This window comes from Sinocyclocheilus grahami, unplaced genomic scaffold, assembly GCF_001515645.1.
Source record: "Sinocyclocheilus grahami isolate Dianchi unplaced genomic scaffold, SAMN03320097.WGS_v1.1 scaffold85.1, whole genome shotgun sequence".
Taxonomy (NCBI): domain Eukaryota; kingdom Metazoa; phylum Chordata; class Actinopteri; order Cypriniformes; family Cyprinidae; genus Sinocyclocheilus; species Sinocyclocheilus grahami.
The window spans coordinates 1,446,028-1,462,905 of NW_015505264.1; the positions used below are offsets into that span (position 1 = coordinate 1,446,028).

At 36.6% G+C, this 16,878-nt stretch overlaps 2 protein-coding genes across 3 annotated transcripts; one reads left to right on the forward strand and one right to left on the reverse strand.

The window, feature by feature from the left end:
* The first annotated feature begins 2,072 nt into the window (after positions 1 to 2,072).
* LOC107586797 (tripartite motif-containing protein 55-like) lies at positions 2,073 to 10,918 on the forward strand. 2 transcript variants are annotated; one of them, XM_016274325.1, is made up of 8 exons: positions 2,073 to 2,393; positions 2,737 to 2,906; positions 5,138 to 5,315; positions 5,466 to 5,561; positions 6,541 to 6,774; positions 7,955 to 7,977; positions 8,051 to 8,175; positions 9,690 to 10,918. In XM_016274325.1, the coding sequence occupies exons 1-8, from the start codon at positions 2,274 to 2,276 to the stop codon at positions 9,848 to 9,850; spliced, it is 1,107 nt and encodes a 368-aa protein (XP_016129811.1). In that variant the 5' UTR covers positions 2,073 to 2,273; the 3' UTR covers positions 9,851 to 10,918. The 2 variants fall into 2 exon arrangements, with proteins under 2 accessions (XP_016129811.1, XP_016129813.1); XM_016274327.1 differs by having other exon boundaries at positions 5,141 to 5,315.
* Positions 10,919 to 11,604: 686 nt separating this feature from the next.
* On the reverse strand, positions 11,605 to 12,789 carry LOC107586798 (corticoliberin-like). The gene is made up of 2 exons (XM_016274328.1): positions 12,696 to 12,789; positions 11,605 to 12,356 (listed from the first exon to the last, which is right to left on the reverse strand). The coding sequence occupies exon 2, from the start codon at positions 12,332 to 12,334 to the stop codon at positions 11,846 to 11,848; it is 489 nt and encodes a 162-aa protein (XP_016129814.1). The 5' UTR covers positions 12,335 to 12,356; positions 12,696 to 12,789; the 3' UTR covers positions 11,605 to 11,845.
* Positions 12,790 to 16,878: the final 4,089 nt, after the last annotated feature.

A 16,878-nucleotide genomic window follows, 5' to 3' on the forward strand; every position in this document is an offset into this window, starting at 1 on the left:
CAGAGAGTGACAACAAAGAACAACATACTGTAGAGAATGACAGTAACAGCAGACGAATGGCATAAACAGACAGCACACAGACTCTACAACATCCTCAGATTCTTTTTCTTTTGTTTTTACTGTATGTGTAAATTTGTTATAAACGTGTGCTCTTTAAAAAGTAGTAAGCATTGTTTGCCTGACACATACATTAAATGTTTAAATATCTGTTACATATATGGTACTGCTTATATTATTTCACCATCTGTACACAAATGTAAGTTGTGAATGCGTGTGTCCGTGGGTGAGGCTGTGTCGGTGTGGTAATGTGGGCCGGTGTGGCTGCAGTGCCAGGGCTGAATTTTTGTCCCAGTCCGCCCCTGATGATGTGGGAAGATTTGCATAACGCCGCCCAAATGTTCACGCAAAGAAAGAAGGCGTAACTTTATTGTTGCTGTCGCCGCCGCCACAATGTTGTGAAGATGCTGTGTGTTTCGTTGTGAAAGAGAAACTACTTTGTTTGGTCTTCCAAAAGAGGACACGACTAGAAATCAGTGGTTAAGTTGTATTTACAACACTGTTCCAGAACAGTTCAACCTAAATAATTCAGATGTGTGCAGCACATTTTATGGATGACTGTTTCCTGATCCTGGTAGAGTAGACTACAATGCCGGCTGTTCTGACTCACAGACTGTAAGTATGTTTTCATATTTAAAGAATTTGCCACTAATGATTCAAACATGAGTTTTGAGCAGTGTAGAGTAGCACTTGTTGTTTGTAATTTCTCCGATCACAAATGCAGACATGGTTTGATGTTTAAAAAGATAGTATAAGTCATTATAATCCGTAATTATGTCCCCACTGGATGCAACAAATGCCTAGTTTATAATGGGTTTTAATGTTTTTGTTTCGTCGCTCTGGCCGGGACAAGGCATCACAATATGGTAGGGGCGTAACATTTCCGTCACACGCTTGAGGTATTCGGCCAATCACAACGCACTGGATAGCTGGCCAATCAGAGCACACCTTGCTTTTCAGAACGATGAGCTTTGTAAAAATCTACACGTTTCAGAAAGGCAGGGCATAGAGGAGCAACAATCATGTGGAAAATAATGTGTTTTTTGAACCGTAAACCGCATAAACACATTTCATTACACCAAATACACCAAATAATGTTCTTTTTAGCAGCATCATATGACCCCTTTAAATTTCTTGTAGTCTGTGTTCTTCTGACTTTAATTTTGTATTAAGTAACGAATATGTTTCGAGGAAATGTATCGGAGTAAAAGTATACATTTTAATTAGGAAATGTAGTGGAGTAAATTGAAAGTTGACAGAAATATAAAAACTCAAGTAAACTACAGATAGGCTACTCCCAAAAAATACTTAAGCACTGTAACCAAGTATACTTACATTTAGACATTTAGCAGACGCTTTTATCCAAAGCGACTCACAAATGAGGACAATGGAAGCAATCAAAATCAATAAAAGAGCAATGATAAGCAAGTGCTACAAGTCTCAGCTTAATGCAGTAGCTACACATAGCAAGGTTTTTAAATCATATAATAAATAAAAAGAAAATCGATAGAATAGAAAAAAGAATAGAGCAAGCTAGTGTTAGAGGCCTTTTTTGCTTTTGTTAATCAGAAGAAGTCAGAATTATAATTGTATCATAAATAAAAAGAAAATCGATAGAATAGAAAAAAGAATAGAGCAAGCTAGTGTTAGAGGCCTTTTTTGCTTTTGTTAATCAGAAGAAGTCAGAATTATAATTGTATCATAAATAAAAAGAAAATCGATAGAATAGAAAAAAGAATAGAGCAAGCTAGTGTTAGAGGCCTTTTTTGCTTTTGTTAATCAGAAGAAGTCAGAATTATAATTGTATCATAAATAAAAAGAAAACAAATAGATAGAATGCAAAAAGATTAGAGAAGCAAGATTTCAATTCCACTGAGTAGAATTTGTAGTACATGTATTTAATGAATGTTTTTTTTTTTTACTTTTCTGTGTTTATTGCGTTTAAGAGATGCACGTTGAGTCAACAGTATCATTTTCATATATGGGCAAGTAAACATGGCAACCTCTGACGTGCGGCTTTCTAAAAACAGCGCTCACTGATAGTGGGCCTTGGCGTGGGGGAATGCCAAGCCTCATTATAGAGGCTACAGACAGGCGGTTGGGCAATGGAGAGGGCCTGATTTCACCCCGTGCACAAGAACTGGGACAATTTAATTTTCTCAATCCCAAACGGTCTCATTCTCAACTTCAGTGAAGCCGTTGCTCGTCAAATCAAGATGGACAGCTTGGAGAAGCAGCTTATTTGTCCCATTTGTCTGGAAACGTTCACGAAACCGGTTGTGATTCTTCCTTGTCAACACAATCTTTGCCGGAAATGTGCTAATGACATTTTCCAGGTACAGTTTCAGTATTTTTTGTTTATCAACAACATTTATGACAAAAAATATTGATATAGCTACCCTCTTTTAGAAAATAAATTATTTTATAGCCTATACTGTGTGGAGGTTTTTAGAAACTTTTTTCAGTTATATAAATTGCTTTATTTTACTGTAGTTATAGCCTAATATTTAGTCTAATATAGTGTTGCTTCACTTCAATCGCCTTTATTTACACAGGCTATTTGGGTTCTACCTATACTCAGAAAGCTAAAATATATGAATATTTGTAAATAAACATTCAATAATCTCTAAAAAAAAATAAGGTGTTTTGTTCATTTGCTGTCCCACACTTCCTGTCCAGTCCTCAAATCCATACCTTCCCACCAGAGGAGGCACAGCGGCGTCAGGTGGCCGTTTCAGGTGTCCATCCTGCAGGCATGAAGTTGTGCTGGACCGCCATGGGGTCTACGGTCTGCAGAGAAACCTTCTGGTGGAAAACATCATTGACATGTACAAGCAGGAGTATATCAGGTTAGAGCTGAGAAACAAACACCTCGGGAAGCTCTAATAGGATGTCCGTATGGTTTAACAAGATCCCTTGTGTGATGACAATGTTCAAGAGAAATGTAGGCTACAAATATAGTCCAGGGCTCCAGACTGCGAGTGAAATGTTACCAGTTGTGACCCAAAATTGGCGACAGTGATTAAAAATATAGCTGGCGACATTTCGAAAAACGTTGTTTTCCTGCGAGTGCGCAGCAGCATTTCTTGCACACCAGTCGTGATGCTCGACTCTTATGTATCGGTTCTTTTTAATGAGTCAGTCATAACTATTTTAGCGGGCTGATTCGTTACCAAGTATAAAAATGACTCATGAACCGCGAGTCATTTTTCAATTATACCCGATTTATAAACTGTTGCTGTGATGTGTACCTTAGGTTCCTGAGATTAACATCATTAATTTTAGTAGTTACATAATCTCAACAGCGTTTTGGAATTATTGTATTGTATTCTAATATAATGAAATAACAATATATATTGGTTATAAATGCTGCTGTTTAGGAGCCAATAACTTCTTCCTATTCATTTGTGTTTAGTCTGAAGCTCTGTAGACTAAAACATTTAATCAATTAATGTCTAAACTAATATGATTTCTATTATTAGGCTATAATTTACAGACAGAAGCCCATTTCCACCACATAAAGAAAATAAAATCATGCTTTGGTAAATCATCATAATTATAAGATATAAAGTTAAAATTTGACAACTGACATTTTTTTAACTTTTTAAATAATAATTACTTTTAAAAAAAACCTGCATGATTCCTTTTCCTATGTGGTGGAAATGGGCTTCCAAATGGGCGTCAAAATTATGACTTTAAAAAAAAAAAAATTATAATTACATATATTATATTATATTATATTATATCATATTATATTATATTATATTATGATTGATTACCAAAGCATGATTTTTTTCTTATGTGTTGGAAATGGGCTTCCATAGTTACCCCTATTGTAGAGGTTATAATCCTTTGGCTTTTTAGTAAAGTGCATGAAAAAACCTTTTTTCCTTAAAAAAAAAAAAAAAAGAGCAGACATGCTTTTAAGAATGAAATTCCCCAAGGCTGAACGATTAAGTTCTCAACCGCCCTGTCACTTTGCATCCCACTTAAGCGTTTCACTTTATGAACTCAAAAAAATCTTTTGAATGAGAGGTTCATGTTTTAAAGCTCTATAAATCAGTCAGTGTTTTGCACTGCAAAAGACAGATTCCCTAGCGTCCATGTGGCTCCCAAGACCTGTTACTCAGACAGGTCAGAAGGCTAAGGATGACGGTCAGCTGGCAACACATTTATTTTTAGTTCCACCAGTCAGTGTTGAGTCTCCTAGGCGTCCTGAGACACATAACAAACCCTCAATATGGCCTTGTGAATAGGCCTGTCGCAATAATCAATATATAGACTTATCGCGCAATATATGTACATGACCTCAATAATTTTTGGTGACGCAATATATCGGCCAATATATATGCTTAAAAATTAGGCTAATGTCACCATGTTTTGTACATTCCACTTGCGCCAGTGTCTTTTGCAGCTTCTCGTACATAGCATGGTGTAGTCATGAGGTGCTAGTTCAAATTTTAAAAAATGCTTCTACAAACAAAGTTTCATCTGCAGATATGGTCTTGTTTAAGGATCTGTGCCTTTGTGCATACGGACATCTGACTGCTAAGTAGTGATTGTGTTTTTCAGCAATAGTGTGCACCCTTAATTTACAGAGAAAAGAAGGTCAGGGAAAAATCTGTAGATGGAAAAATCTCCATACAAGTTCTTTGTGCATTTTTCTTTTTTTCTACTTGTTACTTTGCACTTTTTGTTAGAAAATGTTTATTTACCATTTATTCAGGTTTTATAAGATATCTAATATTTTGATACTTAATTTCCATGATCTAAATATTCTTAAAAATGAAAAGTTTGTTGTATTATGATTATATATTCAGTGGCATAAAATGGTCTTTAAAATGACAATAATATCGCTTATCGCAATTATTTCTGGGGCAATATATCGCACAACAAAAAGTTGTTATCGTGACAAATCTACTTGTGAACTCTGTAGTTATTTCATTAAGCATTAATTTGAAGTCCTGACCACATCTGAGGCAAAAGCCGAAAGGTTTCGAACCTTAGAATCTGTTTCATTATATACTGTTTAACCTCAGATGTCAGACTTTGATACTCATGGATCTGTTATTCTCCAAAGCAGCAGACCTTCTCCTGAACAGAAGGTTGACCAGCCGATATGTGAAGTCCATGAGGATGAGAAAATTAACATTTACTGCGTGACTTGCAGCGTTCCCACTTGTTCTATGTGTAAAGTGTTCGGCGCCCATAAGGACTGTGAAGTGGCCCCTCTTAACAGTATTTACCAGACGCAAAAGGTAAAAACTCTTGCACTTTCCAGGCATATTAATATTTATGTTTGTCTGCATAAGTACGCCAGAGTTTGCGTCAGTGTTTATGTGCTTGTGTGTGCAGCATATATTTTTACAGTTGTGTGTTAATATGCTTACGCACGTCCTCATCTCCAGACAGAGCTCTCGGATAGAATAGCAATGATGGTGGGCAATAATGACAGAATCCAAGGCATCATCAGTCAGTTGGAGGAGACCTGCAGAAGCATAGAGGTTAGTCACACTGTGTGAGGGCTTCTCCCTCCCAAAAGCCTGGCATAAGAGCAGGATTATTGATGAGGAACGTAAGAACGCTTCCTCTGACAAAAGATACACACGCTCTGGCATCGACGAGCCAGGCAGGCAGGAAGCTGGATTCTCTCCAGACCTCACAGTTGCATTCACAGAGGCTCCATGATTGACAAGCAGGCAGAAATGAGCCGTCTCTGTTGAGCATATGGCTTCTCTGACAGAACGTCATTGTGAGCAAGGTTGAGGGTTAGAGAAGCAGGTAGTCAAACTATTGGTTTAGAGACTATTTTTACACATAAACCTTAATCTTAAACTGTGGTAGTCCATAGTTAGCTATTTACATCAAACATTCTGGCTGTGTTCCAATCGCACAATAGTAGCCTATAAAGTGGCATTCTTTTGTAAAATTATATGATCATATGCTATATACCGCTTAAATAAAGTTTGGAGTCCTTAAGATTTTAATAAAGAAGACTCTTATGCTTACCTAGGCTGCATTTATTTGATGGGGGGAAAAAAGATTTTCTATTTTCATATATTTTAATTGTAATTTATTAATGTAATGGCAAAGCTGAATTTTTAGCAGTCATTACTTCAGTATTCAGTGTCACATGATCCTTCAGAAATCATGCTGATTTGCGGTTTAAGATACATTTCTTCTTATTATTAATGTTGAAAACAGTTGAATCTTTGATACATTTTCTTCAGGATTCTTTGATTAGAATAGAAAAAAGAACAGATTTATTTGAAATTGTGTAATATTATAAAATTGTGTAACATCCTGTCACTTCAGATCAATTTTATTTATCCTCCTGAGTAAATATATAAATTTCTTAAAAAAACAACTCTTAATTGACTCCCCAAAAATTTGAACAGTAGTGTATATAATATAAATATATTATATTTTTAGAATATAAATGTAATATAATTTATTTTATTTTCATTTTTTATATATTTACAGGAAAATGGCAGGCGACAAAAATCCAAGGTGTGTGAAAAGTTTGACCATTTGTACGCCATCCTGGAGGACAGGAAGAGAGAGATGAATGTGAAAGTGAACGCTGAACAGGAAGAGAAACTGAATTACATACGTCGCCTCACAAGGAAGTATGGAGATCATCTGGAGTCCATGACCAAAATCATGGAGACAGGAATCCAGACACTGGAAGAACCTGAGATGGCTGTTTTCTTACAGGTTCTTTATGCCTACAATAGTTTATAGAAACAGAGTTAACACAATAATGGATTTATTTTTAATTTTTAAAAAGCACATTTTATTTAAAGGGATAGTTCACCCAAAAATGAAAATTCTGTCATTAATTACTCACCCTCATGTTGTTCCAAACCTGTAAGACCTTCGTTCATCTTTGGAACACAAATTAAGATATTTTTGATGCATCCCGAGAGCTCTCTTACCCTCCCTCAGCAAGGGTCCTTACATGATCAAGGCTCAGAAACGTAGCAAGGTGATCGGTAAAATAATCCATGTGACATCAGGGGTTCAACCATAATTTTACGAAGCTACGAGAATAAATTTTGTGCGCAAAAGAAAACAAAAATAACGACTTTATTCAAGAATTCGTCTCCACCCTGGCGCCATTTTGGAGAGTTTCCACTGAACGTAAACAACGTATGCTGTTCTGTGTCAGCTGCGTCAAAGCGTAAACAACATAGAAAACCTATCCGTGTGGCGCAGCTGACACAGAATTCTCGTAGCTTCGTAAAATTACGGTTGAACCCCTGATGTCACATGAATTATTTTACCAATGTCCTTGCTACGTTTCTGAGTCTTGATCGTGTAAGTACACTTGCTGTCAATGGGAAGGTCAGAGAGCTCTCAGATTCCATCAAAAATATCTTAATTTGTGTTACGAAGATGAACGAAGGTCTTACGGGTTTGGAACGGCATGACGGTGAGTAATTAATGACAGGATTTTCATTTTTGGGTGAACTAACCCTTTAAAAAAGTTTATTTTTATTTTTATTTTATTTAAAAATTGCCTGGAAAAATTTTAAATCATGGGAATTCCTTTTGTAAATATGCTATTTTCTAGTTTGCTCTAAAATATTTAATCGTCTAGACATTTCTTTTTGTAAATGCTGTAAAAGTAAAAGAAAAACATGCCTGCAAACCAGAGTGAAAATATTAGTCTGTCTGTTGAGGGTCTTATTGGAGGCATTCATACACTATTCATTATAATTGTTTAAATCCATGTATTCAAAAGACTGGCATGGAAATCCATGTAAGCGCTGAATGATATTAAAAAAAAAAGATTGATAAAAATTTGTGGGAACCCTGCAGAAATTCAGTATATTTTATACATAATTTGTGTTATCAATAAATAATCTCTTTTTCTTTCACACATGCCATACAGAATACCAAACCCCTCTTGCAAAAGTAAGTGTTGATCCTTTCTGCGACATTAATGTGTATTTTGAACAAACACACAAATTGATTTCTTGTTTGCTAGAATTGCAGAGGCATCGAATACCTCGCACCTGGAGAGAGTGGAGCGCGGCTATGAGAACATGGATCATTACTCTGTAAGCTTCAAAAGAGAGGACAGGGCCCTACGCAATATTGACTTCGCCAGAGGTACAACTCACCTGAAATGCTCATTAACCTGATTCAACTTTGACTATCAACATGTGTGGGTTTAAATCAAGTTAGCTTGTTGAATTGATTTTGAAAATAACGTTTTCATGTGCTGTTTAGAAGCCTCTTAAGCATGTTTTCAGACTGTGACTCAATGAGCAGCCAGTTCAAAAGCCAGCCTTGCTTTTCAGTATATTAATCAGATTTGTCAGTCAAATTTACTAAACTCAATCAGAAACATGGTGTAAAAACTGTCAGTATTGTATATAATCAGTATGAGGTTGATGGTATCTTCATGTTCAGATTGGGTCGAGAAAATGCACCTTTCCATTTCATATGTGAAAGGAATAGTTCACTTAAAAATCTAAATTTGCTAAAAGTTTACTCACCTTCATGCCATTCAGTATGTAAATGAGTTAGTTTTTTCCATCATAACAGATTTGGAGAAATTTAGCATTACATCTCTTGCTCACCAATAGATCCTCATCAGTGAATGGGTGCCGTCAGAATGAGAGTCCAAACAGCTGATAAAAACATCACAATAAGTAATCCACACAACTCCAGTTCATCAATTAACGTCTTGTAAAGTTAAAAGCTGCATGTTTGTAAGAAACAAATCCATCAAGTCATTTTTATCTTAAAATCTTTGCTTCTGGCTAAAACACGAGTTCTCTATTCATAATATTGCTTTCTCCAGTGAAAAAGTCTAAAACAGGAGAGAAATATGCAGAAATCAAGCATCGTTTACAAGCAAAAAACAGTTCTAAACAAATTAGTGCTGTCAAACAATTAATCGCATCCAAAATAAAAGTTTTTGTTTGCAAAACATATGGGTGTGTACTGTGTATATTTATTATGTATATATAAATACATACACATGCATGTATATATTTAAGAAAAAAAAATATTTTTATATAATATAAATTATATGAATATAAATTAATACAAGTAAACACATGTAAATATTTTCAAAATATATACTGTATGTGTGTATTTATATATACATAATTATACACAGTACACATACATATATTATGTAGACAAAAACGTTTATTTTGGATGTGATTAATCAATCGTTTGATAGCGCTGAAAACAAATATGTCAGTGAATTTTGATGCGAGATGACAACACGCAGTGAACTTTTTAACTGGAGGAAGCGTTATTATGGATTATAGACTGGTATTTTGGCCCGTTTAAAGTTAAAACACCTTAAGGATTATTTCTTACAAACACAGCTTTTCACTTCACAAGATGTTAACCGATAGGCTGGAGTCATGTGGATTACTTATGGATTATTGTAATGTTTTAATCAGCTGTTTGGACTCTCATTCTGACGGCACCCATTCACTGCAGATGATCTATTGGTGAGCAAGTTATGTAATGCTAAATTTCTCCAAATCTGTTACGATGAAGTAACAAACTCATTTAAATCTTAGATGGCCCGAGGGTGAGTACATTTTCCACAAATTTGGATTTTTGGGTGAAGTATTCCTTTAAACTCTCATTGTTTGCAGAGGATGATGAAGAGGAGGAGGACGAGGATGAGGTGGCTGTCGATGCGGACGGCCGAGCATGGCAAACAGCCTCGGGAGAAGTGGACTCACTGAATGAAGCCCTTCCGCCCCTTCTTCCCCCACAACCCCTGAGCACACGCAGACCCACCACATCATCCTAACTCCACAAAGTGCACATGCCAACACAAATATTGATCCAGCATTCATTTTGCAAGCTGTTGGCATATACAAAACAATATGGACACCTACATTTTAAAAACAGACTATTTTACCAGTGCTGGTACTGTTTCTGTTTCAGTAACTGCTTAAGAAAAGTCACTAGATGACTAAATATAATTGGAGATGACTTAAGAAACCCTTCCAAGATTTGTGGTGTTGTTTACTGCGTAGGGAGTGTTCGCGTGGTATTTCATTGCAGTTGGCACGGCAGTGGTATTTGAGTTATGAATGACATGATTCGCTTGAAATGTTCTCTGGATTTCATATTTATAAACGTCAACGTCAAATAAAAGGTTACCCTCATGTAGTGTAATCATTTGTAACAGATTTAATTCAAATCAGCATCCAGTTCAGTTCCAAAAGCATTGGTGTATCACATATACAGCAGATGCCTAATCTACATGAAGGAACATCCGTGGAAGTAATCGCCTCGTCTCTTTGCTCACAGGATTGTCTTCCCCTGGTCTTGTAGGCGAAGAGTAAATAAGTGTTGTTCGCACATCTCGGTGGTCGAGCTGAAATAACGATGCCAGGACATTGCGTAATCCATATATTCTGGCCCAGTGGAGGGTGATCAGTGACAGGATGTGCTTCTGTTGCTGGCTTCACACAGAGAATGGCTACAACCAACTTAATGAGGTCCAGGGAGCACAACCCCAAAACAACACTCGGCTCACCATGTGTGGCTTCCACCTTTGCAATGAATGAATCCTAGTCGAAGTGATGTGCATTCTGTGGTGCTACGTAAAAAACATAAGGTTGAAATGTTCTGAGTGCCTTGTTAGTGCACATTTGAGTTATTGATCGGATTTGGATGTGCTTCAGCCGTTGACTTTAGGACATGGTTCAGTGAAACTACACCCAAGCTCTCCAGTTGCTGTATAGAATGAGTCACCACTCATCAGTTATTTGGTTTGGTGTGAAACGTTTCAGTCAGCACCAGTGTTTATACTGCATTTGATAATCAGTTGCCTTTGTCATAATGGTCATGTCTACTCAGGGAACCCCCCCCCCCCCCACGACACGCTGCCAAGTCCAGGAAAAATTCTATTTTGATGTCTTTTTTTGAAAAAGTACATTAGTGTCATTGAGCTTCAGCAAGTATATTGATTGAATGATTCAGTGTATATGTGCAATATATTCTGAGGTACCATATATGTGTTTATGACTTGTTTTTGAGCTTGTTTTTAGGTTCCATTTTTTGAAGGTATGTGGTAAAAATTACATTCTTGTAATATAAGAATGTTTACCCTTTTTAATTGTAATTAATAAATTATAGATTAAATATTTTATATAAAGAATTGTTCTACCCCTGGTTAAACCACTCAGGAACAAGATGCCTTGGCTGTCAATCATCTTTGGATTACCCTCATTTATTGATTCTTAAAGTTAGAAGTTTGCAGACATATTGAAAACATGTTCATGCATTGATAAATACACTTGATGACTGTGAAATATAAGTAGAGGTATTTTTAATTATTTAATCCCTTTTTCATGTCAATAATCTAGACAAGAGGTGTCAAACTGGCTTTCAAAGTTTTATTGAAAAATATAAATATAAGACATTCTCTTGCACAACAAAAATTAATGGTTGCTCATTAGTTTATTAACAAACTTAGACAATGTACTGTATGTCACAATGAAACTCAAGTCTGTCAGATAAAATAATACAGTACTGGAAAATAGTATTTTTTTAAGAAACTCAAACGTTTTCTTAATCTACAGTTCTGAATGATCACTTATACAATAACATTGATGGAGAGTGATGACAGCGCTTCATATACACCTACTGTACTCTATTCGCCTTCATTGAAATATCTACAAATAAATAAGTCACCGGTATAAATAGATCATGATGGAAAAGCAGCACTATGGTACAGAATATTCATGTTTGTGCTAAATGTAAAAATATCTTTGGCTGATGGGTTTGCTCATGGTTACTTCCCGAATATTTCCATCATTTTGCGGTTGCTGTGAGCTTGCTGGGCCATTTGTTCGGCTCTGGCCATCTCCAGTACTTCTCGTAGCAGATGAAAGGTCAGATCCAGGGAAATCGGTGGCTCCTCCGACCTGCGCTCTCTCTCCACTGAATCGAGCGCCCGGAGCGCGTAATTGCCATCCAAGCGGCCGATGTTTCCAACTTTCCCCTCCAACAGACGCTGCGTTAACTGGAGCTGCAGTGCTCTTTTGGAATACTGGGATGTCTCGGGGAAGCTGTCGCCTGGGGATCGGGGAGAATTCTGGTTTCTGTTACCGAGCCGGATGAAGTACTCCTCCCCTAAGCGTGCCAAAACCGGCGGGGACTGTCGCTCTCCATCGGGGTCCGTGGCTTGCTGGTTGGAGCTGCTTTCGATGGCTCTACATTCATACGGTGGTGGAAAGGCAACGAGCAGAGCCACGGTGGTGACGAGAAAATTGAGCTTCATGTCAAAAAGTGGCGAGGAGAATCTGCGGGAGAAGTGAGTCAATTATGCGCACGATTTCAACTTCTCAGCAACTGTTTTGCGCACCCTGGGACAAAGCTCAAATCTTGACAGATGCAATTTGTTACTGCACATTCGCATTCATAATTGCATTGCACAAATGTATATTTCTAAGTCCACTTGGGCATTTACGCGCGCTTTAAAGTTGGAGAGCTCAGTGCCTCATTGTGCGCAAAACACGAGGACTCATCTACAGCAATACAAACTAACTAGAATAAAGATTATCAGTGTAAGATGTTATTACGTAACGTTTACTAGGCTACCTCAATATCAGCAGTCTTATTCCAGATAAGATGTTGCGTACCTGTGCGTAAATGATATATCCTTGGATGGTTTTTGAACTTTGCGAGGAGCGTCTGTCTTCCAGTTGGTGCCTACCAAGTTATTACTTTTAGGACTTCTTCAAAGGAAGGCTGGAGTTTGCGTTTATATAGGCACGGCCAGCGACAAGTGTCACGCATTTAGTAGCTTGCGTCTGCGCAGAGGGGAGAGAGAGTTGACTTGAATGAACGTAAGTGAACAGTTTTCGGTTTGAATGAGTCATCGAGGTGTGTGTGTGAGTCCTTGAGTGTGTATGTGTGTGAAAGAAGATGCATATAAAACCAGGGCTATTTTAGGATCCTCTATATTGATCTTCTCCCATCTTTTTGGAATATTTAGAACACTGTCCTATAGTTAATATTTGAAAGCTTTATGTCTTTATAATCTAAAATATGAAACATATTACGAGGCTCCATAATTACGACTTGAAACCCCTCAAAGGAAGTCAAAATAAACGTTTAGGGAAAGGGTCTTAAAAGTACGTATTTTATTTAACAAAAGTTCCGTAAAAGTTAGATTTGTAAGTTACTAAACAGACTTTCGCGAACAGAAGTCCCGTTCAACCGACGAAGTAACCATGGCAACTCGAGCGCTTCCAGTTAAGATCGCCATGGGATCATACCTAGACAAAGCATGAGTATTGTTACAATTTATTACTTTTTATAGATTTACATATCAGAAATATATTACTAAACCCTGTAGTGTTTGGTTTAAATTGTGATTCAGACAGTTCAGACTGTTAACTGAGGACGCCAAATTAGCCTTATTTGTGCTTGACGGTTAGCTGAGGGCGCCAAATTACGCGACAAACGTCAACTGACAAAATGACACTCAATTAAAATAACTGACAGAAAAAAAGTAAAAGCCCTTGAATTTATTAAATACTTCTTACACTGACTCAATTCAAATTATACAACTTTATACTTTTCTGTCATAAATCTATAATCTTAAGTGTTTGGCCAAATGTGGCATTTCACTGACTGAGTTTGAATATTTGGTCACATTATTGATCTTTGCTTAATTGAATATTTATCTCTAATGACCAAAGATGCATTTTAAAGTGGTGTGACTGCAATAATCAATCATTTGATCACATTCCAAGTAAAATCGATCAAATAGCCTACGTCACACTAAAGCGCAGGTTGTTCAGTTGTTGCAGCCACAGGCACACAGGCGTGGTGAACTTCAGGCGATGTTCTAGTGGGTGTCACTTATCCAGGCAGCACAGACAGAGCTTTGGGTCCCGGTGATTACAGATGCTCAGCGGCAGGACCACGTCACTCTCGCAGTCACTGCTGTCAAGTGCTGTCCTCCCCCCTAGCTCTGCTCTGGCCATGAGGGAGGCTGGGAGATGGAACACTTGGCCCCAGCCCCTTTACACCTGCTTTCAGAATGCCAATCAGACAGCGTCCCAATCAGCTTCTAGACAATACATGCTAACAAGTGTAAAGAAATAGAGGTTACATGTTTCCCAAAAGGTTTGAATGGAAATTCCATGTTGTTGCTTTGTCCTTTCATCCAGACATGTAGGTTTCCATAAAAATAGAAAAAAGAAGTGAATTGGTTGTAAACATTTTCACCATGCAAAAATAAGAATTATTAGGCACTTTCAATGAATAGGATACAAACCAAGGTTTGAAAATGCTTTTTTTTCTGAACAGATGATCAGTGAAAGAAATTGTTTTGTTATATATATATATAAAAAAAACAGACCATTTAACAGCTCATACACTGAAAACAGCAGTGTAAATTTTACTTTGAAACAATTTTCACTCAGAAATGATTAGATCACAAATCGCAAAATGTTGACCTAATATGTTGAATTGCATTCAATTCATTGTAGTATTTTACTTTATATAAAAAGAATAGAATAGAAACATCTCATACACTGAAAACATATAGTGTAGAATTTAGAATTTTAGTATATTTGAGCAATTTTTGAGTGAAAAGTAAATCCTACACTCAAAAAAAAACTTTTTTAAGATTTACGCAATTTTTAAATAAATAAACAAAATAAAAATAGATTTACGCAATTTAATTAATAGTAAAATTCCATCAAATTGAATTGAATAATCCTTACATATTTGAACTGATTAATTGAACAATCCTTACTCAATTATTCAATTAAAATACATAAGGATTATTCAATTCAATTTGATGGAATTGTACTATTAATTAAATTGCATACATTAAAAAGGCTTACATTTTTTTTAATGTACACAATTTTTTTCAGTGTATGAACTGTTTTATGTTTTATTCTTTTATATAAAATAAAGTAAAATATTACAATGAATGAAAATTCAATAAATCAGGTCAAAATTAGGACATTGTTGTGTGATTATAATTGTTGGATACAATCATAAAATCAAGAAATATGGAGAGGCCAAAGGAGGGATACACACATTTGATGTGTTTTGAACTAACTAACATTTCATGGTTATCTAACATTTCCAGTTCTTACAATAAAAGCATGGAATTTGTGCCTGTAACGGTTTTTAAAAAAAGTCATGGGGCACCAATTTGCACCCTATTTTTGGAAAGCGCCATTACATTTATGATATGTGGGATGGGGAAGGCTCAGGGGAATAAGGCTGACGGTTAACAAGAAGAGTGGATTCATCCCAAGAATAACGTTATTATGGATAATGACTGCATCCATCTACAATAAAGCTGACAGATGAAGAAGGCGGCAGACATCTTGGTTCTATTTCGAGCTCCTCAACGCACCTAGTCCCTAATCCACTCAAATTTACGCCGGTGATTCACTCGGTAAATTAATTATTATTATATTCGCCCCACGTCTGTGTGATCCTAAAAGTTAGACAAAACACCTCTATGAAGCAATTCCTGACATTCATTGATGTTTCAGACTGAATACTTTATCTGCTGCGTGGGAGTTCTCATTCTGATCGATTGTATGAAGCGTTCAAACAAATGATGAGGTCAAAAGCTTAAGCGTTTCTCCACAAAATAAAGCAGAGCCATTTTCCTCCTCCCTTCAGGCCCGGTGTCAAGTCCCATCATGACATGTGGCTGCTTACTGACACAAATCCAACATACCACCTCGCCGCAAAATTCACAAATTCGCTCGTGGTCATCGATGTCACTACGATTTCAAATCAATGTCCGGAAGTGGATAACAAAACATGCCACGTAATGAAACACAGGAAGTGCCGTGGGCCCGGCACATCGAATCCATACTAGCGCTTCGTGTGGTTTTCACTGGTGTATAAGGCATATGATGTGTCATATGTTTACCAGCGGTTCTAAAGAAAAAACCTGACACACTTCAGAGAGTCAGAGAAACATTACATCTTGCTCCTGATAGGTTTAATACTCTAACAGAGTATCATTTGACTCTCCATTCAAGCTCATTCAACTCTTTACCTCATTTGTTACTCACAATGCCATAAGACACTTCACTTTCATCCTTGTAATTGCATCGGATTACGGCAGTGCTGTTAACAATGACGCCGTTAAGCTGCGCATCGTCGTCAACAGATATAGTCTATTCTGGTCAGCTGTGAGGCGATATCAATAAAGGTTGTCAGTACTATAAATGAGTTTAAAGAGGCTCAGAGAGCCTGCTGATCTCCTTGCTCCAAATAGACTGGGGTCTGACTCAATATAAGGGCTCATCTGTCTTCTCAATGGGGTGTTTGCCGATATGAATTGGTGTCTTTAATTGAATTCTGAAAACGCACAATATTGGCTTCCTCCTGGTTTTCAGCCGCATTTTAATAACACCAGGAGATGTTTAAAAACAGCACACTCAGATGTTTAAAGACACCATGCTGTTGTTAAGTGAAAGACTTAACTTTATTATCCTATTTTTATAGGTTATGTCCAAATTCCCATAACTTCATATGTACTGAATTTGATGAAGAACTCAAAAACTTCTCAAATGTCAATATTATAACTTTATTGTTACTGTAGCTATAACACTTTATTTATTATTTAAAATTGATTGATATAAAACGTTAATATTTTAGGCAAACTAATATTTTAATATTAATATTTAAAGGGGTCATATGATGCGATTTCAATTTTTTCTTTCTCTTTGGAGTGTTACAAGCTCTTGGTGCATAAAGAAGATCGGTAAAGTTGCAAAGACTAAAATCTCAAATCCAAAGAGATATTCTTTATAAAAGTTAAGAGTCAGGCAC

Excerpts from the sequence above, each read along its gene's own strand:
- LOC107586798 (XM_016274328.1), bottom strand. The coding sequence starts at position 12,334 with ATGAAGCTCAATTTTCTCGTCACCACCGTGGCTCTGCTCGTTGCCTTT.
- LOC107586797 (XM_016274325.1), top strand. The coding sequence starts at position 2,274 with ATGGACAGCTTGGAGAAGCAGCTTATTTGTCCCATTTGTCTGGAAACG. Across the intron at positions 2,907-5,137 it reads TACAAGCAGGAGTATATCAG|CAGCAGACCTTCTCCTGAAC; the intron begins GTTAGAGCTGAG and ends TATTCTCCAAAG. Across the intron at positions 7,978-8,050 it reads ACCAAACCCCTCTTGCAAAA|AATTGCAGAGGCATCGAATA; the intron begins GTAAGTGTTGAT and ends CTTGTTTGCTAG.